Genomic DNA, 26,542 nt, shown 5'->3' with positions numbered 1-26,542 from the left:
TTTACTTCTTCCTTTCCAATTTGCTTCTTTTTCCTTTTATTTCTTTTAATTCTCTGATTGCTGTGGCTAGGACTTAAAGAATTGAGTTGAAGAGTAGTGGTGAGAGTGGACATCCTTGTCTTGTTCCTCATCTCAGCGGGAATTCTTTCAGCTTTTCACCATTGAGCATGATGTTTGCTGTGGGTTTGTCATATATGGCCTTTATCAGATTGAGGTAGGTTCCCTGTATGTCAACTTTCTGAAGGGTTTTTATCAGAAATTGGTGTCAAAGGCTATTTTGTCAAAGGCTTTTTCTGCTTCTATTGAGAGGATCATATGGTTTTGATTCTTCAGTTTGTTAATGTGGTGTATCATACTGATGGATTTGTGGATATTGAAGAACCCTTGCATCCCTGGGATAAATCCCACTTGATCATGGCATACAATCCTTTTAATGTATTGTTGGATGCGGTTTCCTAGTATTTTGTTGAGGATTTTTGCATCGAAGTTCATCAGTGAAATTGGCCTATAGTTTTCTTTATTGTGGAGTCTTTGTCTGGTTTTGGTACCAGGGTGATGGTGGCCTCATAGGATGACTTTGGGAGTATCCCATCCTCTGCAAATTTTTGAAATAGTTTCAGAAGGAGAGGTGTTAGCTCTTGTCTAAATGTTTGATAGAATTCTACTCTGAAGCCATCTGGTCCTGGACTTTTGTTTGTTCGAAGTTTATTCATCACCATTTCAATTTCAGTTCTTGTGATGGGTCCATTCATCTTTTCTATTTCATCTTGGTTTAGTCTTGGAAGATTGTACTTTTCTAAGAATTTGTCCATTTCTTCTAGGTTTTCCATGTTATTGGCACATAGTTGCATATAGTAGTCTCTTATGATCCTTTGCATTTCTGTGATGTCCGTTGTTACTTCTCCTTTTTCATTTCTACTTTTATTGATTTGAGTCCTCTCTCTTTTTTGCTTGATACGTCTGGCTAGGGGTTTATCAATTTTGTTGATCTTATCAAAGAACCAGCTTTTCGTTTCATTGATCTTTTCTATGGGTTTCTTTGTTTCTATTTCATTGATTTCTGCTCTGATCTTTATGATTTCTTTCCTTCTACTAACTTTAGGTCTTGTCTGTTCTTCTCTCTCGAGCTGCTTTAGATGTAAAGTTAGGTTGTTTCTTTGAGCTTTTTCTTGTTTCCCGAGGTGGGCTTGTATTGCTCTAAACTTTCCTCTTAGAATAGCTTTTGCTGCATCCCATAGGTTTTGGAGTGTCATATCTTCATTGTCATTTGCTTCTAGGTATTTTTTTAACTTCCTCTTTGATTTCTTCCGTGATCCATTGGTCGTTTAGTAGCATGTTGTTTCGTCTCCACATGTTTGTGTTTTTTGAAGTTTTTTTCTTGTTGTTGATGTCCAGTTGTAGAGTGTTGTGGTTGGAAAAGATGCTTGATATGATTTCAATTTTCTTAAAGTGACTGAGGTTGGATTTGTAGCCCAGGATGTGATCCATCTTAGAGAAAGTTCCATGTGCACTTGAGAAGAATGTGTGTTCTGTTGCTTTGGGATGGAATGTCCTATAGGTATCTATGAAGTCCATCTGGTTTAATGCATCATTCAGGGCCTGTGTTTCCTTATTGATTTTCTATCTGGTTGATCTGTCCATTGCTGTCAGTGGGGTGTTAAAGTCCCCGACTATGATTGTGTTATTGTCGATTTCTCCTTTTAAGGTTGTTAGCAGTTGCCTTATATATGGTGGTGAACCTGTGTTGGGTGTGTAGATATTTAAAATTGTTATATATTCTTCTTGGATTGATCCTTTGATCATTATGTAATGTCCTTCTTTGTCCCTTAAAATAGTCTTCATTTTCAAGTGTATTTTGTCTGATATGAGTATTGCTACTCCAGCTTTCTTTTGATCCCCGTTTGCATGAAATATGTTCTTCCATCCTCTCACTTTCAATTTGTGTGTGTCCCTAAAAGCAAAGTGGGTCTCTTGAAGACAGCATATATATGGGTCTTGTTTTTTATATCCATTCAGCAAGTCTGTGTCTTTTGGTCGGGACGTTTAGTCCATTAACATTTAAGGTAATTTTTGATATGTATGTTCTTATTGCCATTTTATTAACTGCTTTGGGTTTGTTTTTGCTGCTCTTTTTTCTTTCCTTCTTCTCTTGTTCTTTTCTGCCTATAGAAGTTCTTCTAGTATTTGTTGTAAGGCTGGTTTAGTGTTGCTGAATTCTCTCAGCTTTTGCTTATGCTGGGTAGAGTAATCTTGGTTGGAGGTTTTTTTCCTTTCATCATGTTAAGTATATCATGCCACTCCCTTCTGGCCTGCAGAGTTTCTGCTGAAAAATCTGCCGATAACCTTATTGGGGTTCCCTTGTATGTTATTTGTTTCTTTTCCCTAGCTGCTTTCCGTATGTTCTCTTTGTCTTTAATTTTGGTCAGTTTGATTAATATGTGTCTCGGGGTGTTCCTCCTTGTGTTTATTTTATATGGTACTCGTTGTGCTTCCTGGATTTGAGTGAGTGATTCCTTCGCCACGTTAGGGACATTTTCGGCTATTATCTCTTGGAATATTTTTTCTGTCTCCTTTGCTCTCTCTTCTCCTTTTGGCACCCCTATAATACGGATGTTGGTGTGTTTAATGTTGTCCCAGAGTTCTCTGAGACTCTCTTCATTTCTTTTCAATCTTTTTTCTCTTTTCTGTTCTGCATCCGCAAGTTCCACTAATCTGTCCTCCACCTCGCTTATTTGTTCTTCTGCCTCCTGTATCCTGCTGTTGGCTGCTTCTAGTGAATTTTTTATTTCCATTATTGTATTTTGCATCTCTTCTTGTTTAAGTTTTATATCTTGTATCTCTTTGGTCAGTGTTTCCTGTAAGTTATCCATCTTTGCCTCCAGTTTCTTTCCAATGTCTTGCATTGTCTTCAGCATCAACAGTCTAAAGTCTTTTTCCTGGAGGCTAAGAATCTCCTCCTTGCTTAGCTGATTTTCTGGGGTTTTTCCTTTCTCCCTCATGTGAGTTATAGTTCTCTGTCTTTTCATTTTTAGTTTTTTGGTGTGGTGACCTTTTTACAGATAATAGAGTTGTAGCCTCTCTTACTTCTGGTGTCTGCCCCCCTGTGGCTGAAGTCAGTATGAGGGGCTTGCTGTAGGCTTCCTGATGGGAGGGGCTGATGCCTCCCCACTGGTAGTTGGAGCTGATTCTAATCCCTCTGGTGTGTGGGGCTTAGTCTCTGGATGGGATTAGAGGCAGCTGTGTGCCTGAGGGGTCTTTAGGTAGCCTGTTTACTGAGGGGCAGGGCTGTGATCCCACCTGGATTGTTGTTTGCCCTGGGGCTTCTCAGAAGCTGACTGAAGGGTGGGGCCAGATTTTCCCAAAATGGCCACCTCCAGGGAAACACATGCTGATGTATATTCCCAAGAGCTCTGCTTTTATGTCCTTCCCTCACAACAAGCCACATTCACCCCTGTTTTCCCAGGATGTTCTCCAAGAACTGCAGTCAGGTTTGACCCAGATTCCTATGGAGACTTTGCTCTGCCCTGGGACCCAGTGTACGTGAAACTCTGTGTGTGCCTTTTAAGAATGAGGTCTCCGTTTCTCCCAGTCTGGTGGAGCTCCTGCACACAAGCCCCACTGGCCTTCCGTGGCAGACGCTCCAGGGGCTCTTTCTCCCAGTGCCAGATCCCCACACGTGAGAGTTTGATGTGGGGCTCAGAACTCTCACTCCTGTAGGTGAGTCTCTGTGAATCAGTTAGTTTCCAGTCTGTGGGGCTTCCCACCCAGGAGGTATGGGGTTGTGTGTATCGTGAAATCGCCCCTCCTATCTCTTGATATGTCCTCCTCTTTTTCTTCTGGAGTAGGATATCTTTTTTAAGGTTTTCAGTCCATTTGGGTGAAGAATGCTCAGTCTTTAGTTGTGCATTTTGTTGTTTTTAGGAGAGAAGTTGAGCTCCAGTCCTTCTATTCCGCCATCTTAATCCCGTCTCTCCTTTGACTTTACCTTTTCAACATATGAAATCAAATTATATTACTATTTTAATATCTTCTCTGTGCTTTGAGTGATCAATTTTTCTTTTTAAGTACAGGGTGTATTTTGGGGGTATTTCTTTCCATGCTCCATAATTTTTTTTTACCTAATTTCAGACATTGCAAACTTTATCTTCTTGGATACTAGATATTTTTGTATTCCTATGAGTATTCTTGAGTTTTGTTCTTAAGTTATTTGGAATCAGTTTGGTACTTTGGGGTCTTAAAATATGGTAGACAGGACCAAAGACATATCTCTATTAGTGGCAATTGTGCCTTACTACTGAGACAAGATGCTTCTAAGTACTCAATGTCTGGTGAATTATTAAGTTTTCCTGCCTGGCTAATAGGATAAGATACTATTCCCAGTCCTATATGTATGGGATCTATATAGTGTGGTCCTTCTCCTGGCTTCATGTTGTTTTTTCACATGCATGTCCTGATTAGTATGTTTAAGCTGCTGGTTACCTAAAGGGAATGCTCTTAAATCTCCAGAGTCATCCTTGTGTCACTCTCTCCCCTCTAGACACAGAGAAGTAATCTGTACTTCAAACTATCGCCACCTTGATCTCTTTGGACTCATACTCATACCTTTGTCTCCTCAACTCAGAGGATCCTCCAGGCTCTATCCAAGCTCCCACTTCCTGAGCCATGGCCTGGAATGTCTTCCAAGGTAGAAGGCTGGAGCAGTGTTAAGGTTTGCCTCATGTTGCCTGAATCTCAGGAATCACTGTCCTTTGCTTGATATCCAGTGTCTTGAAAGCCAATGTTTCATATCATATCATATCTTCTGACTTTTTGATTGTTTCAAGAAGGAGGTTAAGCCTGGGCCCTATGACTTCATCTTGACAGGGAGCAGAAGTCTTTTTTTTTGCTTTTTAAGGTAGCACCTGCAGCATATAGAGGTTCCCAGGCTATGGGTTGAATCAGAGCTACAGCTGCTGGCCTACGCCAGAGCCACAGCAACACCAGATCTGAGCTGCATCTGAAACTTACACCACAGCTCACGGCAACACTGGATCCTTAACCCACTGAGTGAAGCCAGGGATCAAATCCACAACCTTATGGTTACCAGTCAGATTCGTTTCCACTGGCCACAGCAGAAACTCCATGAAAGCAGAAGTCTTGATGCTGGGTTCTTAATTCAGGCTTGCAGTTATGTAGAGTTAGCTTGCTTTGGGCTCCCACTTTGGGAATATTGTAGAGCACTACTGATTCCTCATCTCCCTCCATTCCCACAACTATTGGATTCCAAGGATTTAAATAGTGTGTTTCACTAATGTCTTGGAATCTTCTTCCAAGCCACTGACACTTGTTTTGCAAGCTTGATTTTTTGCCTGTTTTGCTGTTGGCACCTGTGAGAGAGAATATAAATATTGATTGTGAGGTGCATTCTGATTTTATATATGCTAAATTTTGAAAAATTGTTCCTCAAAGAATCAATTAAGTACCGACTCGAAGACTAGCTTCTTATCAATGTGCAGCAAATAAAATTAGTTTTTTTCCTATCTTGCTTTTTGTCAAATGAAAAGTACCATACCTTAAAGTATGTTATGATATTTATCTACTGATGTTTATAGATGATAACATAAGGAAAGGTTGCCCTGGGTAAACACATTGGGAACACAGTGGGTTACATTGTGTAGAATGGATTTCTTTGGATAAGGGATCTTAAGAAACTAATTAATGTACTTGGGAATCTCCATGATTAGGTTATAGTATATTATATTTCCTTGCATGTTTTAACTTAGATCCCTTTCTCAGGAAACATTTTGTAGGGCTAGTGCTTTGTCATCTTCATCACTGATTTTGTGGTATGTAGTATGCAACCTGACACTAGGAGACACTCAAAAAATTATCTTGGGTTAAAATAATGAAGTTTCTAATTGCCTGATGACCTTCCAGTTGCCCGCTAGCTCTTTACAAACCAAAGAAGAATAGTCCATGACTCTTCCTGCCCCTGGTGTACTTCTGACTCTTCAGGTTGGCACCAGCCTGAGGTCTTTGCACTCCTCTTTTACCTGGAAATTGCTGGAGGTCATCTGGAGACATTGCATTCTCACCTGGTCTGTTCTCTCCATCCTACCCAATAACCTTCTAGGCCCTCCCCATCTTCCTTGGGGAGTATACGAAGGCCACTGTATCATTCAAAAGCTAGGGTTGATGCCTCAGTGTGGGGAATGTGAGTCACTTCTCAACAGAACAAGAGGGATGCCCTGAGCCATGTGGGAATCAGAAGACCATTGCCGAGCCTGGCAGGGCGAAACAGAAAGCTTTCCTTTGCCTTGCACTTGACTTGATCTGTGGATAAACAGACTTTCTATTTCTAGAAAGTCCATTGTTTTAACTGCTTTGAGTTTCTTTTGTGAGATTAAAAATGCTTGTCTTTATGCAGGACATTTAAACTATGCAGGCCCATTCTGAACATTTGATGTTCCTTTTCTATATCCCCCTTACATATTTTATTCTTATATGCCACAAACTCTTAGCTATCCAAAATTCAACCTTTTCTTCAACAATGCCTGACATTAAAAACAGCCAGAAGTTTGTACTGTGAGTTGACTATTCAATATTATAGAAAACTTGATAAATGTAACCTTTTAGGGAAGGAATTAAGAGCATATGATTTTTCTTTCTCATTCAGTTGGCTGTGCACTAGGGGCCTTGAGGTAGTTAAAATCATCAAAATAAACAGTATTTCAGTTCCTGTCCTTAAGGAGACTTGGAATAGAGAGAGAGAAAAGATGATATTTACAAAATACTGTGTTTCAGGCTATATATATTTATATATAATATACATATCTATAGCCATAGCCGTATGTGTTCATACAATATTATGAGGTAAGTGTTGTTTTCCCTGTTTTAAAAAAAGAGGAACTAAGGATAAAGGAAGTTAAGGAACTTATGAGATTCATTTATGAAATTTAAATTCTTCCAAAGGCAGGATGATAGTGTTAAGTGTCAGAGAAATAACACCTTATGTTTACATGGCACTGAAGAATTTCACTTTCAACCTAAATCATTCTGTTTACATACCTTTTGGGATTCTTTTACTTAAATGAAATTCTAGGAATAGGATGGCAGGGTATAATATTGGAAAGATATATGTGGAACAGAGAATCCCACAGAGCTTCTGAATGTGCTGGTGAGTTTACAAATATGTGCCTTTCCCTTGCTTTCTGGAATGCCTTCCTGTTTTTTGACCTTGGGTTTACTTCTCAGAGTCTTTATGTCTTGGTCGTAAAATTGAGATGGTAGCATCTTTTTTGCCCATATGACAAGTTTGGGTGAAGGAATAAACAGTATAATTTAGGTGAAAGTGAAACACTTCTGTGCATGTAAATATAAAGTATATCTTGTCACAAATGGAGTTCTAAATAAGAACACCTGTGATGCATTTGGGATGCATGTAATACCTCTAATTTTTTCACAAATGTATGTTTGGGGATTGCTTTTAATGAATTTAGGCTCAGTTTTCAAGTAGGATGAAAATTAATTCATTTTAAAATGGTCTGTAATACAATCTTTTTTAATTTTCAAAATAAAGAGGGTGCGTGGAGAGAATGAGACACTTCCTATATACATATATATTATTAGATGTAGACAGTGTGAAGGATATTAAAGAACTGGAAAGCATGATCTCTGCCCTGAAAGATTAAAAAACACAAGTGTGTTGTCTTCTATTCTTATCTGTCCTATTCATCCAAGACAGTTACTTTGCTAGAGAGAAGTCCAAATTTTGATGTAGTAAAGTCCTCCTTTGAACATTAGAATATATTTTCTGGAGTTCCCGTCGTGGCGCAGTGGTTAATGAATCCGACTGGGAACCATGAGGTTGCGGGTTCGGTCCCTGCCCTTGCTCAGTGGGTTAACGATCCGGCGTTACAGTGAGCTGTGGTGTAGGCTGCAGACGCGGCTCGGATCCTGCGTTGCTGTGGCTCTGGAGTAGGCCAGTGGCTACAGCTCTGATTCGACCCCTAGCCTGGGAACCTCCATATGCCGTGGGAGCGGCCCAAAGAAATAGCAAAAATACAAAAAAAAAAAAGACTGTTAAAAAAAGAATATATTTTCTTTTTGTAATTCCACACAACTTCTTCAATTGAGAGAAATTTGAGAATAAAAGATCAGGTTTTAAAATCAGAAATGGAAGTTTGCAATCAAAATTCATGATTTAAACAAAAAAAAAAAAGCCAGATTCCCCATGAGCTAGCTAGTGACCAGCTTTTTTGGCATATTTTATTTTGAAGAAAGTAGAAAATTTTATTACCACATATTGATGTTCACATCTCAAACACTTTTTAAAAAGATTATCGTTTGGAGACATATGTAAGTCAGTACCTCTGTGGAGGAGACAGTCAATAATTTTGTATCAAAATGATGTGCTTTTAAGATTTTGCTTTGTTTCTCTCTAGTGGATGACACTGTGGTTGCTATTCCCTATGGAAGCAGACATATTCGCCTTGTCTTAAAAGGACCTGATCACTTGTGTAAGTAAACTCAGTTGTTCTCCTTTGAGTATTTTAGTCATTATTGTTATTGTTTGTCCCAAAGAAGTTTAACATTCAGAGATTCAAATCGTAATCCTACATCATAATATGATATTTTGAGTGCTTCTATTTATCTTTTGGTTGCCTAAGGAGATAGCAGAAACCTTTGTGGTAATTACCTATAACCACAGTCATGCTGAAAAACACAAAATAGATGCTCCCAATAGGTTGTTCATGAGTTGAGCACATGTTTTTGATTTTGTGAATATTATTTCTCATTCCTGCTCTTCTTCCTCCAATCAAGCTCAATTTTTTTCTTGCCTCACCTCTTTTTTCTTCTTCTTCCCAAGCTTCGTTCCCTCTCCTTCATTCTTTCTCTTTTTATTCCAACTATTCTGTTCCATTCCTTCATCTATTTAGGGAAATATAGCAACACCAAACAGTCTTAGCCCCATGGCATTTGAAGAAAACCATGCAGTATGATTAAGTATCCCATGTATTAAAAATAATTTAAGACTCAAACATCTTAAAAATAGCTATTGGGATTCAGGATGGAAGGGTAATTATAACCCTGAAGATCAAATGGCAGCATGGCATCACCAGAGTTTGTGCCAGAATTGATCTTCAGTCATGCCAAGCCAGCAGTACACAGCCACATCTTTTTTTTAATTTTTTTAATAATTATTTTTATTTTTTCCATTATAGCTGATTTACAGTGTTCTGTCAATTTTCTACTGTACATCAAGGTGACCCAGTCACACGTACATGTATACATTCTTTTTTCTCACATTATCATGCTCCATCATAAGTGACTAGATATAGTTCCTAATGCTACATAGCAGGATCTCGTTGCTTATCCATTCCAAAGGCAATAGCTTGCATCAGACACATCTTTTTATTATCACTATTTAGTGTTTATTAGATGTCAACCTGTTAGATTACAGGCTGTAAACCAGGGAGGGGGTAGAAGAGGATGTGCTAGTATTTGCTGTTCACTGAAATACTTTGCTTCAGCTGGTCCCATGAGCATTTCTGATCTCCTCCGCTCTGATTGCTCCTAGCTTCCTTGAAAGTCATTTATCATCTTCTGCTTTCTTCCCTCCCACATACATGCCTTAAAAACCAATTTAGGTAGCAAGTATTATCTTTTGGCAATTGGATTATAAATGAAATCATTCCAGAAAGACAAACAAAGAGGGAGACAAATTGGGGCCTGTGAAAGTTCAGACAGCCTACTGAATTCTTTCAAAAAATAAAAATAAATACATTTCATGGGAAAGGTAGGATTTGAGAGGTCATGTGAAGTGGAGGAATAAATAAGGTACAGTTCAGGCAGAGTCAAAAGATGCTGATAAGTCACCTTATATGGATCCAAGCCCTTTTCCAACCCTGACCAACCCTGAAATATATATTGTTCCCATGCCAGAAGATGATATATGTGTGTACACTATTACCATGCAAATGATTTATTTTTTCCCTTGAGAATTAGACAGAATTAACTGCTGGTATAAGAACCTCATTCAAAATCAGTATTTTTCTGAACAGTGACAGGCTAAAATAAAACAAGCAGACCAAGACTATTACCAAGTGGGGGACTTAGTCCTCAATGCAAAAGAAAAGAACCCGAAGGAATAGATATAAGAGGAAAATTCATTTTTATAAATGTATTAGCCTCCAAGATTTCCTAAGTATGTGATCACTAAGAAGCTGAAGAATTGGCCTTATTTGGTTTAATTGCTCCAAGGATTTGATAGGTAAAGCCTCAGATGCTATTCATGGATGATGAAACGCAAAATGGAATTTGCTTTTTCCCCCAACAGACATATTATTGATAACAGATGTATAGCTGAGGAAGCTTCTATTTTGTTTTTGTATTTGGAATGTAATTTAGCAAAATGTATGTGCGAGTAAGTGATGCCTTATTTATCTTGCAGCCCTTTTGCCCTTCACTCCCAGAAGCTGGCCCAATATGGGACCAACCTTAAATGTTTAGAGCCAAACACCAAACCAGAACAAGTGTAGGCAATCTCTCCAGGCCGAGGTCATCATTTTTTTTTAGGGCCACACCCATGGAAGATGGAAGTTCCTAGGCTAGGGGTCAAATTGGAACTATAGCTGCTGGCCTAGGCCATAACCACAGCAACGCCAGATCCAAGCCGAGTCTGTGAGCTACACCACAGCTCACAGCAATGCCCGGTCCCCGACCCACTAAGTGAGGCCAGGGGTCAAACCTGCATCTTCATGGATACTAGTCGGATTTGTTTCCACTGGGCCACAATGGGAACTCCCACCTGTTCATCTTTAATCAGAGATACCTTGGGAAGGACAGCTGAGAGCACTGCCAGTGAAAGTAAATCGGGTACTCAGAGTTTTAAGAGTTTTCCAAAACTGAGTTAATTTATGTCCTAGAAATACTTCCACGATGAGTGCAAATACAGGGAAGGGAGCTGGAGGAGTAAAATAGAGGAAGGAGATACAAATGCTCTCCTTTGATGACAACTACTATGGTTCTCCCACTCCACCATTCTCTCCATGTGCCTGGTATCCTTCTGTGAGGGCCTCTCTGCACTGGGGTGGGCAGGGGGCAGGGGAGGCAGAGGGAGGGAAGCCAGATCTACATCCAAAGAGGGGCTGCACTGCTTCATATGAGGGGCATAGGGATTTAGTTGGACACCAACCTTTTCCACTTGTTGGTATTCCTTCTAGCAGAGAACTTGAAGTAGGCAACATCTAGAATAACTGAGTGAAAATCATTAGGTACCTTAGTACCTCCAGAGACCTTAAAATTGCCCAGAATTGTCCTTAACCCACCAAACCCTAATATACAAAACATATAAGAGAGGCGTCATTCTGATTAGGTATGGGGGTAGAAGCTGAAGAGCCCTACCCAGGCACCCCACATTTCTGCTAGAGAATCCCTGCCAAAACCAAGGGTCTTTGTGCAAGTTTTAGAAACCTTTGCTAGACTCAATCTATCTATATTCCTTCCTGCAGCAGGCAGTTATTCTAAATCACCTCTCAATCCCATGAGAATTTAACCTGATTTGAAATATATGTCATAATTACCCTCATGCCCTGCATGCTCTGATTTCCTAAAACAAAAGATGCCTCCTAGGCTTCATCTTTGGCTGGATTCAGATCAGAATGCACCAGGAAACAAGGTCTTCTCTCTGTTTTAAGTTCTTATGAAATATCATATACATACATAAGACTGAATAAAATAATAAAAAGAGTTTTAAAAAGACAGAGAAGGAAAATAAGTTATTTTCCTGTCCTTACATCTCTATAGTTTCCTCACTTTGAGCAATAATACACATGCAGTAAGTAAACAGAAAGTGTAAATAAATAAAGGTAGTGCATGAATATGAAATCACACAGTAAGTGCTGCAGGAACTCAGAGAAGCATCCTGGGTCTCACAGAGGAAACTACTATATTCTAAACCGAGGCCCATAAAGACCCAAATCAATAAAATATGTATGGGAGATGGTTTAGTCAAAGGAATAAGACTGCCATAAAGTCAGGTACCCAAATGAAGTTGAGGGAATCATAGATTTTTTGACAGAGAGCCTTGAATACTTGCTAGTAAGTTTTTAGTAATTTCATTTGCTGCATAAATTCCTGCATGACCCAGAAGTGCCTATATATTTTGTTTCCATCACATTTCAATTGTGTCAGTCATATTAAGAATGATAGTTCTCCCTTATACAGCTCTAGACTCTGTTGCAGAATGTGCTTGCATGTGGTCTATGATCGCCCTGGGAACATCTTTCTCTCCTCTTCATGTGTTTGATTATGTAGATCTGGAAACCAAAACCCTACAGGGGGCTAAAGGTGAAAACAGTCTCAGCTCTACAGGCATCTTTCTTGTGGACAATTCTAGTGTGGACTTCCAGAAGTTTCCAGACAAAGAGATACTGAGAATGGCTGGACCACTTACAGCAGATTTCATTATCAAGGTGAGCCCATTTAGGTACCTTGTTTTCGAGCTACATCCAAACTGATGTTACTAATAATCCCCTGAAGAGAGAAGAACTTTAGGTTTTGACATGGATTTGGAAAGCTTGGTAAAAAGGAAATGTTTAATTCAAGGGTGTTGAGCTACATCCTAGACTTTATAAGAACATGCAATAATTTTAAGTTTACAGAGAAAAAATATTTATGTATATTTGTGTTTGGGTGAGTTAATAAAAAGATCCCGCTCAAAAAGCCAAAATATCATTAGTAGAGGGATATGACCATCATTAAAACAAGTTAGGATATAGTCATTGACTCATATAAAGTGTCCTCAGTCAAAGAGAAAGACAAATTAATGATCCATAGACTTGGTCATGCTTCCAATTGCAAGCTCTGTTTTCTCTTGTCCTGGCAACGAGACCATGTTGTTTCCTTCCATAAGAGCTTCCCTACCCTTCAAGGTAATATAAAACACATTGCTGGAAGCAACATACACATTCTGTAGTAAAAATGCACACACTAGAAGTATGTTTGGGAATCACAATAAAATCAAACATATATTTTTCCTTCAGTAGGTCAAAAGGACCTGAAGGATTTCAGCTGTAAAGCTGTAAAACTTGTCATGTGTCCAGGACTTCATAAATTTTTCATCATGGGACCTGGAGCCAGAGGACATTTGATTTAAGTTAAGGCATTATGACCCTATGGCAGCTGGAAGGAAGGATGCATATAGGAAAATGGATGGGCAGTGAGGTTGCATGGAAGAAGAGTACCAGAGTTCTAGCCTCTATCTCCATCTACATGGTGGCTCTTTTTCAATCCAGTCCAGATGCCAGCCACATGACTGTGAACAAGAAGCCACAAACCATCAGAGGTAGCTCACAATAGAAATTATGTTGTCGGGAGTTAAATACTTTCAGTTAAACAAAGAAATACAATAAAAAAAATGGAGAGATGTCTTAATTTTTTGAAGCCCTAGGGTACTCTTGAATAAACCACTTACAATGATTTCCTAGTGGCCTTGTAAGACTTAATACACATACTGAAAATACAGAATTGAATTTAAATAATACTTCCCATATTTGAGCAGTTCACAGCATTATCAAATGCATTTCATATGTCCAGTTGCCTTCTGCATATCACCACTTGGAGGCACAATGTCCAAAATCGGGCTTGTCTGGCCCCAGAATCCTGCTTTATCCTTTTATATCTTATCTTATGGAGAAACACCCTATTCCCTTAGTTAATCAGAAACCTGTGGTTGACAGCAATTCCCCTTCTTCTGTAAACACCTAGTTAGACTTTCAACTTTGTCAGTTCTTCCTCCATACCATCTCTCAAGACTGTTTCTTCTCCATCCTTGCTGCCACTGTCTTAGTTTACATCTTTGTATTCCTTACCTAGATTAATACCGTGGACTCTGACTTAGTTTCCCAGCCTCTGATCCATGGTCCCTGTTGCCTTTCAGAGTGAGTTTGCTAAAACCACAGCTCCCCCACTCACGATCCTGTGTTGCCCCTCAACTCCACTCATTGCTTTGGGGCTAAAATGCAAATCCCTAGCACAGCATCTGTTACTCTCAATAATCTGGATTCTGTATACCTTTCCAATCTCACCTTTGACTTTTCCCCTCCTGTTTCAGCCAATCAAGTGGCTCACAAGGCCCCCCAGTATCATGTTCCCTCATGATTTATTACCTTTGCATGATGCCATGCCCTCTGTCTGTGATGCACTTTTCTTTCCTTCCTTTATTTTCTTCACTAACTCATACTTGGACTTCAGGACTTTATCCTTCCAAAAGCATTCTGTGACTTGACTCCAAATTCCAGTTTACATCACATCTCCCCTCTGTGTGTTCCTCAAGGGACCATTCTTCATGACTGTCTTCCTATCTCCATTAAAAACAAAACAAAATGAAACAAAACAAACCACACACACACACAATAAACACCAACAAGTGCTGGATGAATCAAGGACTTTTACCATGGCAATTGTTGAAGTGGGACAGATGTGACATCTTCATTTTACCTGCAAGGAAACTGAGCCTGAGGGAAACTCAGTGATATGTCCCAGCTCATGCCAGTGATAAAAGGACCAAAAATCTCATCTCCTTGCTTCTGGCCCAAAATTCTTTTTAGTTCCTGTGCTGCTTCTAAGAGAATATTTTTTCTTTTACATGTAAATATACATATTAAAGGAAAAACAAACTTTGAAGACGTTTTTGACACTTTCCTAGATACCTAGACACTTTCCTAGATACCTGTTTCTTCTTTCAGAAACAGGCTAAGCTATCATTTTAGTGATTTTTGTACTGTATCCTGTTTGGTGACCTAGCTTCAGGTTGCAAATGACAAGAGATTAAAGTTTCATTAGAAAAATATCAGAATCAAATACATTTAAATTTTTTTCTAAAATAGATTATATAATTTATTAAATCCTCTTACTGAAACTTGAAAATGAGCCAGATAATAGAAGACAAAGGCAAAAAGAAGCAAGTTAACCTTTTTTTTCCAGTGACATAATGAAGCAACCATGCCTTCCCTAATTTTGTGCAAGAATAGCTGAATATGAAATATTACCATTTGCTTATTTATCATCTTTCATGATTAATGTGCTTAGAAATTATACATACTGTTTGTAATTGTTTCCTTTGGTGTCATTCAAAATATAATCTCTTTTGCATTATCCATTGATTTAAGCAACAATTTCCTTTCTGAACGAGATACATAGGAATCAGAATGGTCATTTGTCAACATCTGCATGGAAGTTTATTGCCAAAATAACATTTTTGTTTATTTGAAAGGAAAAGACCTCTTTTGCATGAAATGAAAATTTTTCTCACAGTGAGAATTGTTATAGATTACCATTGGGTCCAAAATTATGTTTTGGAATCTTCTTTTTTTGGCCATCTTTAAAAATTGACTAAACTTTCATCTTACTTCCAGAAGGGGAGGGCAGGTCTTCCAAAAATTCGTACTTTGTAATCAGCTGTACAAATATTTTTGCCAATGCTAGTGTAGAGAGGTAGAAAGGATAAGCTCTCTAGAATTTCGTATATTCTCCTGCTTACTGGGGATGTGACCTTGAGTATGTTGTATTACCTCCTTGTGTCTATTTACTTATTTGAAAAATGGTTACAAAATATCCCCTCATAGAGTCTTTGGAAGGAATTGAATTAGATTCTATGTATAAAAACAAATGGAATCAGGTGATTTCTTTCCATCCTTTTCAGATGCTTTGACTTCTAACATCTGACTTATCACAATACTCTGTCTACACAATTGCAGAAAACTGCTTCTCTGAAGATGGTCAGAGGCTGATTGATTTATGAATAGTACATTCAGGAAAGTTTGGCAGATGTAGCTTTAATACAAATGGATGTGAGTGCAGACTGCCTGTGACACCTGGAATCACATTAATTGTTAGAGAAGATTGGCTATTGGCTGGCTGGCTGGCTGGCTTAATTTTCCGTTCTTCCCGTACCATGGCATGTACATCTTTTCCATGTAGATTCATAAAAGATAATGACCTTCCCAGATAGAAGAGGATTTTTGTCAGTCACAGTTCATACTTTATTAGAACTCCCAACTTAGCTCTGCTTATGAAAGCAGCTAAGGTATACTTACGCGTATTCGAATTTGTGCCCCCTTTTAAAAATTTAAGAAAGCCATATTTGCTAGAGAGAAAAAGGATTAATGAGTACCTAAGACATCAAAGAAGCAGAAATACAGAGCAGAATAGTAAACAATCGGTATACTCAGAATTAAGAACACTGATTCACAATTCATGCACTGACAACTAGAGAACAGTGATTTCCTACAGAGGATAATTCTAAATGCATCACATTTTATTCGTTGGGGAATTTGGTTAGGAAGGTTGACATCATCTCAATTTTTACCTAAGTAGCTTATGTAAATAGAAAGCTGGTAGTTTCTGTTTGCACAGTTAGAGTATTAAGCAGAGATGATGCCTTCATATTTCTTTCTGGACAGCACTGAGCATACTACTACTACTACTACTAATAGTACGTAATTCAGCAGCTCCCAAAATTGTTTTTATCAAAAGGGACCCCCTAGATGTAAACTGCACAAGCAAAGTTACACAAATTCACTTCCTCAAGTAAGTTTGTAGAGCTTCCCTGCATTTCCCTTTTTCAGGAAATGCTTCACACACAGGACAGATTGACTTTGAAGTATGGTATCTGCCCTCTCTTAGCTCATAATGCCATTTGAAAGATAAAACACTGAATAAGAAATTTTGAAAGAGTGATGCATATAATTATGTACTAAAATAAAATGAACAGATAGTAAAAGCTATGGCTAACGTATTCCAAGATAATGTGATGAAGACAGACTTTGTGCAATTTGGGAGGCCTGTGAATCTCAGGTAGGATTGAAATCATCAATTCTTTTCTCAAGTGGAGGCTGAGCTTTGGCAAATGTCGAATCCCAGGTTGGTTTTGTCTTGCCACCTAACACGTCTCTAGATGGCCTACCCCATATTAGTCAACACATGTTCATACAAAGGGAAAATCATTGCTGTAAGCCAAACATTCTAGAGCAGAAGAGTCTAAATTAACTATGGGGGGTGGGGTGGGGGAAGGAAGCATGTAATAAACAGTAATTCATTTTCCTACCCAATGTTTACATGTAGTGGGTTCCCTCAGTAAATATGTTCCTTTATGCTAATCTATTCCAAGAGTTTAGAACTGAGTTAATTACAATACACTGCATTTCATGTTGGGTTCCCCATACTGTTTTACCAATGGAACATCTATGGTTAAGATACAGAGTCAAAGAACCAACTCCCACCTTTCTCTGATGCTGAGAGTAGCAGACTCCTGCCCAATCATAGCCCCCATGGCTCTACTCTGGTCCTTTCTTTTCTGCCCTCCTTATCCATTCAAGCAATGAGATGGTCCTTCTAGTAGACTCCAGTTTGCTCTGCCTCAGCATCTTTGTCTTACATATCACTTCCACCTCTTTGTTCCTTAGCAAGCATTACACTCATTATTTCCAAAGAAGCATCTCTGATCTACTTCCCTACTCAAAAGCTTTGGGCAGTAAATCTATAACCAGCATCTCTCATGCAACCCTGAGCCAGGAACCATGGGCTGAACTACTGTGTATCCCAAGAGAGAGGTCTGGAATTCTAGGAGGGCTAGAAAACTCTCTAAGAAGTGTAAAAGTTAAGTTGAGTGCTAACAATTTTTTTATCACTATTTTTCCTGGATAACCCCTAATGTTAGTGTCTCTAACTAAAGCAGTGGAATAATCGAGTCTATGTTTTATTCCAATGATAACTAGCATTTTTACAAGTCCTTTCTGCTACAGCATCCTGCCTAAAGAGACAGCTTCCAAAGGAGCATTGAAAGTACTGCTGGGTGAGGGCTGCATTATAACAATACTGCTTCTTTTCATGAAGTCTATCGACATTATCTATTTTTCTAGTAAACGATCAGCAACATCTTTAAGAAAACTGGCAGAGATATACAAAAGGATAACTCTTCCAGAGATTGGTCACAAATAGTAGTTTGCAGTTCCAAAAGAGCTTGAAAAAAACATGATCAATATATAATTCATTTGTTTCTTCATTCATGCACTCATTTATTCAGCAGTTGTTTGGACACCTGCTTTGTGCCGAACGCTGTATATGATGCTGAAGAATAGTAAGTGAGATAAATGATGTCTGCCTTCTTGCAGTTAATGGATATGGAAGAGAAAGGCAATAATGTAACAACTATATCAATCTTAAGTATCTGTAAGCACATGAGTGCTATAAAGAAGGTATTACTGTCGTTGCATGTTCTTGAAAGCCCACAAAAGCATTTTAAAATATTTTTACACTAGACCAACACTAGACCAGCCCCAAGTTGAATATAGTAGAGTAGACTGAGGCATTTGATAAACAGAATCGCCTGCTTTCCACTTTATTCCCTTCCTAGCAGGCAAACCATCTCCAAACCCTCCCAAGTCATGACATCTCTGACTACCCTTAGGGCAGGTGACCAAGTTGAATACCTTTGAGGGTCCCATTTCAGAGCCTTTAATGGCAGGTCCACCCACAATTCCCTCTTAGCCACCTCTCTTCATGCCTGAGCAGCAGCTTAACTGCAAGTAAGGTGGGTAGAGGATCACTGACTGCCAACTCCCATGCTGGTCCTTCCAGGGCAAAAGTTTCTACAGCATCTGAAAGAGAAAGGAAACTAGTTGGTGAACATCTGAAGGCTCACAAACTCCCCTTTCCCAACTGAGAAGAAGCAATAGGGCATTTCATAATTCTTTATCTGGAAGAGCCTATGTGCACTTGATGTATTTCATGGGTTTGGAATCTCTTCTTGATTTCTTTGATTTTACATGGACTTCAAATTCAGCAATTGCCCATGTACACATTTATACCGCCCTGCAGCTCTATCAAGAAAGCACTATCAACTGCTATGGAAAGTGATCAGATTTTTTTTGTCTTCCCGTTTACTTCCAGGGAGAGAAATCATTACATTGAGTTAAAAACACTGAACCATTGTAATTACAGGAAGAAAAACTTGGTTCATAACATTCATTTTCCTTATTACTTGAAGAGGTCAAAATTACATATGCCAGATGGTTTAGCTCCCTAAAACAAAATTCTAGTGTGTCAAACTGAAGCTTTCAATGTGCACTTGAGAACCGAAACCTGATGTTTGAGGATTTAGGGTTTATGAAGCTCCAGACCTAATGATAACATGGGTCCCAGCAGCCCAGAATTAATAAAACCAGTAAAGAGGAACGTGGTGGCTCATCTCTGTAAGCAATAATTAGGCCATTAAAGTTAGACATCCAGTTAGCCTCTTCTTTTTATTTTAAATATTTTTTCTACTCTAAAATGTAAGGGTAAAATTAAGACAATACTGACAAGAGTTAAGGATACCAGCAAAGATAGATGTCTCTGTCTTCACAATGCTAATAAGATTGTTTGGACCATGAATAGAATGACAGCTTTAAAGCCAGGCAGACCTGCATTCAAATCCCTGCTCTTCTGTTTCCTTGCTGTGTAGCCTTGAGCTAGCCACATAACCTCTCTGAGCTTCATTTTTTTTCATTGTGATATAAATGTGAAAGATAATCCAGAGCAGTCTTAAGATTCAATTTAATGTAAATGAAATGTCCCTTGCACATTGCAGGGATGTAGTAAGTGCTGATTGTTGTAGTAGTTGTAGCTGTTATTGTTAAAGAGTGTTAGGGTTGGAGTTAGGGTTAGGGTTAGGGTTAGTTGTAGAGAAGGGAAAGGCAAGACTGCTTTCAGGGAGGAAGGAATCAAGCAAGATTATGTGGTCAGACAGGAGTTCCCTTGTGGCCCAGTGGGTTAAGGATCTGTCATTGTCACTACTCTGGTGCAAGTCCAATCCCTGGCCTGGGAACTTCCACATGTTGTGCGTCTGACCAAAAAAAAAAAATTATGTGGTCAGATATTTGGATGCATCATGATGGTTTCATCTATTTTAAATAAGATGTCGGTGTTATATCATCTCTTTTCAAATCTAGGCATTGAGAGTTTTCACATTCATGGTCATTGTCCATTATTTTCATGAAACTCATTGAGAACTATATTCTTTCTATGCTGCTTGTTTTCTTTCCTTCAACATGGTGTGTAATAACCCTCCCACTTAAGGCTAAAACTCCTTGTCATTTATTCCTTCCTCTGTGGGCATGTGGTGCTTTTATTGATAATTCCTAGGGAGCTGAAAAAAGGACCTGTTCGTGTTTTGCCTCTTTAACCAGATGTAAAGATAAGCCCAGACTACAGATATTCCAGAACAAGGTTTTGCCAAATATTTAAATATTCTATCTTCCTTATTTTGAACCCCCCCGCTCCTGCAACCCACATGCTTTCCTAGGACTTAGTTTAATTAATAGCAAAATAGCCCATCTCTCCATATCTAAATACAGTTTCTGGCCTTTTTATTTTTTTGCAGCGCTTGTGTTTAAATGAGAGACCTCTTATAATAGCTTTCCAGCATGATAACCACACATCCCAAGAGAGCTATCGGCTTTTGTGAACTGGGGGAAGGGGGGGAAGAGCTTTCCAGAGAATGTGATTAATACTCCCTCCCTAAGCAAGCCATTAGATATCCTGTATCTGACACATAGGACTGAAAAATATTAATCTGTAGGCCACGCTCCCCTTTTGTGAAAGACACTGTATTGCTTCAGCTGGTTTTGCTTTAAAGTAGGGAATCGTATCACTGTTGATTCTAATTAGGAAAGAGCTGGATGCTCCATGGGTCAGAATCCTGGCATAATAGGAGATATTCTGTTGCTTTTGTTTCTTCTTTATCCCTTCCAGTCCTTCTAGATTTTCTGTGGAACATTTCACATTCTCATGCAAACTCCAAAAACTGATCTAGTGTTTAGCACCTATTCCCTATTTCTTCAGGGCTTCTGTTTCCCTCTGCACTCTAGGTGTTTAATCCAATTTTTAAACTCAGTAGCAAAAAAAGATATAAGGCTACCTTTTTAAAAAATCTGAAACCAGAATCTATAACTTTATCCTAGAGAAAACACAATCGGGACAGTGCTAAGACTTTAAATAATTAACAAAGACTTAGAGGAGGCAACTCTGCTGACTCTGACTCTTCTCTAATTGCTGTGATGGGATTGGACTTAAGAGATGGTTCTCTCAGTTGTCCATGGCACTTCCTTTAACATAATAAATGGTCCAAGGCTTGCCCTTGCCCACCTGTCTAACTATTGTGTGACATCATTTTGTCTTCCTGAAATCAAGGCATTTTTCCTGTTGGATATTTTTTTCTTTCAGTTTGAGTTTGTTTCCTCAACCTTGTACTTTTAAATCATTAAAGAATTATTGCCTCGTAGCCCCCATTTTAAAATACAAAGGAGCTGTGATTTCCATAAACACATGTTTTATTTGAAATAAATGCTTTTATAATGTAAGTTGGTGTTTTTTCAAAGTTTGATTTTTTGGATTGTCTGCATTTGAATTCCCTGGAGCTCTGGGCTGGAACCCCAGGAATTTGTGTTTTACCCAGTTTGCAACTGGTAACTTTGCACATTAAGATATATGAATCACTAAATTGCCAGGACATGCCAAGTACGTTTCTGTGTGGGAAGAGCTACTTAATTCTTTAACTCCTTTTTGTCTCTGAACCAGTGACAGTATCTTTAATTTTTTTTTTTTGTCTTTTTGCTATTTCTTTGGGCCGCTCCCGCAGCATATGGAGGTTCCCAGGCTAGGGGTCCAAGCCACCAGGCTATGCCAGAGCCACAGCAACGCGGGATCCGAGCTGCGTCTGCGACCAACACCACAGCTCACAGCAACGCCGGATTGTTAACCCACTGAGCAAGGGCAGGGACCGAACCCGCCACCTCATGGTTCCTAGTCGGATTCATTAACCACTGCGCCACGACAGGAACTCCTTTAATTTTTTTTAACCTATCACATTTATTATTTTCTTCAAATTGTCTATTTCTGAACCTACATTGAAAAACCCATATAATTTTACCAAAGAAGTTAGAAATTAAAAAGAATGAAGGAATAAGTGGCTTGGGTTACAGTCCTGCTAGAATCACAAGTTGAGACATTGTCATCCTGTGTTCTGTGGCAGCAGACTGAGAAGGTAATGACGGTGATGGTGCGTGCAGAGACCATTTGCTGGTTAGATGGTAAGAAGAGTGATACTGCCATTGTCTATTCTCTCCCAGTGCCGCCCTTCACATAGCCTGAGGCTATCAGTACTGTCACACATCCTTATCCAGGTTGCAAGGGGCCCAGAGGGCACCCATCTGTCACACCAGTTTCTCTACTTTGCCGTTGTCTCCTGCAGATCCGCAACTCGGGACCCACGGACAGTACAGTCCAGTTCATCTTCTATCAGCCTATCATCCACCGATGGAGGGAGACGGATTTTTTTCCATGCTCAGCAACCTGTGGTGGAGGTAACTGTATTCATTTAGCCTTGGAGCTCTTCACATTTATGAGGGAAGTCTCAGCTCAGCTTGCCAGGATAGAGTCACTTCAGCATACACAGTGTGAATCAGATCCTTTCTTGGGGGGGCCAAATCCTGAAGCCTTCCCATCAGGCAGATACCTCCATGTAGATACCACTTGACCCTCTTCTGTGTGTAGAGTCCTGTCAAAGGAAATGTTCTTTTCTTCTTTCCTTGATTCATGGGAGCCCAGGACAAGAACTGTCATAGCCTGGCAGCAGCTTAGTGTGCAGGTGATTCTGTTCATTTGGGAGTAAACTACTTATCAGGTTGAATGAACTTATTCAGTAATCAAGTGAAGAGTGTTTGTCACACCCTCTCCATAGCATGTGTCCCAGAAGAATCAACCATTAACTTAATCAAAGGAAATAGTTTTTTACTGGAAAAAAGTCATTGTACCATAGAATTTAGGCTTAGTTATTTTTTGGCTCAACCCTGTCATTTATGCAGGAAAAGGCAGGCCACTTGCCTAATTTATACGTGAAAATACATCTCTCCTGAAAAGTCATCAGATGAGTTCCTGTCTCTGCTCTATATCATGTCTGTAACATGAACAGTATTTTGTGTTACTGGAAAAAGGGTTTTCACCCCCTTTTCTTTAATAATTACCAAAATAACTACATAATTATTGCTTTGAGTTATTTTATAATAATTTATTTAGTCATGTCCTTTTAGAAGATCATTTAGTTCATTTAAACTTCTCTGTTATAATGTAATGAATAACTTAATACCTAAGTATTTTTTTCCTTTCAAATTGTTTCCTTGGAAGAAATTCACGGGAGTGAGTTTCAGAATTTTTGTGGCTATTGGCATATATGACCAAAATTCTTTCCAGAAGGGTAATAAGCAGTCTATGAATATTTTAGTTTCATTGCCAACTGAGTCAGTATTTTTGGACTATCATTTTTTTAAGTCTTGGTAATTTAATAAGTATAAAATTGTATGTATATGCCTTTAAAAATGAGCATATGAAATAAATTCTAGTTCCAGCTTCATGGAAGTCTGTTAATTGGCTTGCTTTAAGTAACTAATCCACATAGGTTAGGGCTAGGGTTATTTTGACAAAAGGAGAGTACCTGAAAATGGAGACAAATGATTATCCATTAATTTTTGTAAAACAATAAGAACATATGATACAATTCATCTTCAGCTGTGTTACCTGTGTCTACCTAATATGAACAAACCATTAAGAATGAGGTCCTATAGAGCAATGTTAGATTTTACCTTAAATCAGTGTTAAAAGTACCTTCAAACACTTTCATTTGGTTCTTGAATGAATTCAACATTTTAGGCATTTCATTAAAATAGTCTTTCCAGTTGCTCTGTGATGAATAAAAAAATTACTTTAAAAATAAAGTGTCAATTACTTTGACATTTATGGGAATATGTTATTTTGATTCATCTATTAATGAATAGCACAGGAAGTAGTTTCAGAAAAAAATTTAAGGAGATAATTTTTTCCATCTTTTCTTTTTAAATAAAAACCATGTTTTCTGAGAAGTAGAAATACAGTTAATAGACTCACAATGCCATTTTCATATAGATTCGCTGTTGAAGTATAATTTCTGTAGCCTTGATAATGGCTTGCTATATAATAAGACAATTAATGTTAGATTCAAAACTCTGGGCTTTATTTTCTTTACATCTAAGTGAAAAGGGGGAACCATCAGTAGGTTTTAAATGTTGTGAGCTATCAAACATTTTCCTCAAAGCCTGTTTTACTAAGAAGCCAGATAAAGGATTACTGCTCACAAAGAAGATCTGAAGAATGTAAAAACCAGCCTTCCGCCCATTTCGTGGACCACAGTTTGAAAATTGCTAAAAAAATTATCTCTAAATTCCTTTTTTATGTTTCTGGTTCCAAATTAAACTAGTTGACTATTTTGCTAAGTGTAAAGAATTGCTACTCCAAATACATTGTGAAACATTAGAAAACACAATTATCTGACATATGCAGTCATTTATTTCATTTTTATTCTAAGTTTTCATTTCATACACTCTTAGAACATCTTCACAGCCATATATTTTTTTTAATTTTATGGCTGTACACATGGCACATGGAAATTCTTGGGCCAGGAATTAAATCTAAGACGCAGCTGCTTACCTATACCACAGCTGCTGAGGCAATACTAGATCCTTTAACCCACTGCAATGGGCAGGGGATTGATCTCTCACCTCAGCAGCAACCTGAGCCACTGCAGTTGGATGCTTAACCCACTGCACCTCAGCAGGAACTCCACACAACCATATTTTTAAGCTGACAAATTATGATGTTTAAAATTCATAATCTAATGGGAGTTCCCATTGTGGCTCAGTGGTAACAAAACCGACTAGTATCCATGAGGATGAAGGTTTGATCCCTGGCCTAGCTCAGCGGGTTAAGGATCTGGCTTTGCTGTGAGCTGTGGTGGAGGCTGGCAGCTCCAGCTCCTATTCGACCTCTAGTCTAGGAACTTCCATATGCTGCAGGCATCCCCTTAAAAAGCAAAAACAAACAAATTCATAATCTCATATTTATTGTTTACCTAATGGTGTGTGCACATTTTACTACAATATAAATTCTGTCCTTGAGTAAAAATTATTTTCTGGAAACTTGTAAAATAGCTTGACAATAGATGACAAATTATCTGCTTTAAGTATAATATAACTGAAAAAACAAACATATTTACTTACATAAGTATCATTTTCCTTTTTGATTTTTTTTATAAGACAAAAAATTAAATGGAAGCTGTTCTTATCCATTACTTTCCATGCTTTTCCTCTTTACAGTAAAATTGTTAAAAGGTCTTTTTTAGGTCTTTAATGATTAAATAATTTATGTGGGTGGTCTGAACACAGCTTTAAGCCAGGAAGTCTGGTTTATAAGCCTCCTTCTCATTTCCTAAAATCTTTTGCAAGATTTTTAACCACTGAAAATCTGACTTCTTAACACTTACTTAGCAATAACAATATTCATCCACTGCCCAGGGAAAATATATTTTGGAATTTATCGGGGTTAGAATGATAAAAGCGGCCTAATTTTAAGAAATGCTCTGTACACATTTATTTTTCACCCCAAAAATCCAAGTCCTCATCACCAGCCTTGTCCACGGGACAAGAAGGAGTTAGGTAGGAAAGGTAAAACCTATGATGAGTAGAATTAAGTATTACTCAGCCACACTATTTTAAAAAAATATTGGCTAGAGACTTAAAGAGAAATGACGAAAGATTTTGAAACAAAAATTGAACAGCAGGAGCTGTTTTTTTAGTTGTGTAGGGTAACTTGGAATTCATGATGGCTACTGCTAAAGTCTTAGTCACCCATTTATTCAACTTAACCCATTCAGGTTGAATTTAGGCAAAGAAAAAAAAGTTCCCAGCAGCTGGCAGAACCCAATCCAATCTGATATCCCATGGTCCCCCAGTGACCAAGGGGAGTGGCCTTGGTGGGGTTTTTTTGGTTTTTACTTATTTATTTATTTATTTATTTGGAGGCGAGAAGGGAATTTATTCTCCCTGATGCCCCAGGTACAAGGGAGACAATTTTGCATGAGATGGTTGATAAATAAATGCTGATAATCTTTTTTGGATGCAGAATTTTGTGTTAGAATTTTAGATTCTACAAAACAAATTAGTAAGAATAGTTCTTACAACAGAATTTTTTTTTTGGGGGGGGGGGCCAAGTCTGTGGCATATGGAAGTTCCCAGGCTAGGGCTCTAATTGGAGCTGGAGCTGCTGGCCTTCACCACAGCCACAGCAATACAAGATCCAAGCCTCATTTGCAACCTACAGCGCTAGATCTTTAACCCACTGAGCAAGGCCAGGGATTGAACCTGCATCCTCATGGAGACTAGTCAGGTTTGTCACCCACTGAAACACTACAGAACTCTTACAACAGAGTCTTATAATCTTGTTATGCTCTTTTATAGTTCAAGCCCTATGGTATAATTTAATTATTAAAATTAGATTGGAAAAATTCAATATCTGAGGCCTGTAAAAAGTAATGAGCCTTTTATTTATCTGTCTCTTGTCTTGAAAATGACTGGAGAATTGGGGAAGAATTTCCATTAATATGAGATGGCCAAAAAAGCTGAAGGGATTACAGTGCATTGATCTGTGCTTTTAA

General features: G+C 38.5%; 1 protein-coding gene across 1 annotated transcript in view; it reads left to right on the top strand.

Moving 5' to 3' along the window:
• ADAMTSL1 (ADAMTS like 1) overlaps positions 1-26,542 on the top strand; it is a 452,838-nt gene that overhangs the window by 150,400 nt on the left and 275,896 nt on the right. Inside the window, exons 6-8 of the mRNA XM_047767602.1 lie at positions 8,424-8,498; positions 12,298-12,455; positions 22,274-22,385. Coding sequence (XP_047623558.1) covers positions 8,424-8,498; positions 12,298-12,455; positions 22,274-22,385 — 345 coding nt within the window. The remainder of the gene's footprint in view (positions 1-8,423; positions 8,499-12,297; positions 12,456-22,273; positions 22,386-26,542) is intronic.

The sequence above is a fragment of the Phacochoerus africanus genome, chromosome 2 (assembly GCF_016906955.1).
Source record: "Phacochoerus africanus isolate WHEZ1 chromosome 2, ROS_Pafr_v1, whole genome shotgun sequence".
Taxonomy (NCBI): domain Eukaryota; kingdom Metazoa; phylum Chordata; class Mammalia; order Artiodactyla; family Suidae; genus Phacochoerus; species Phacochoerus africanus.
The sequence above is the reverse complement of the archived record's forward strand: the minus strand, read 5'-3'. Positions and strand labels throughout refer to the sequence as shown.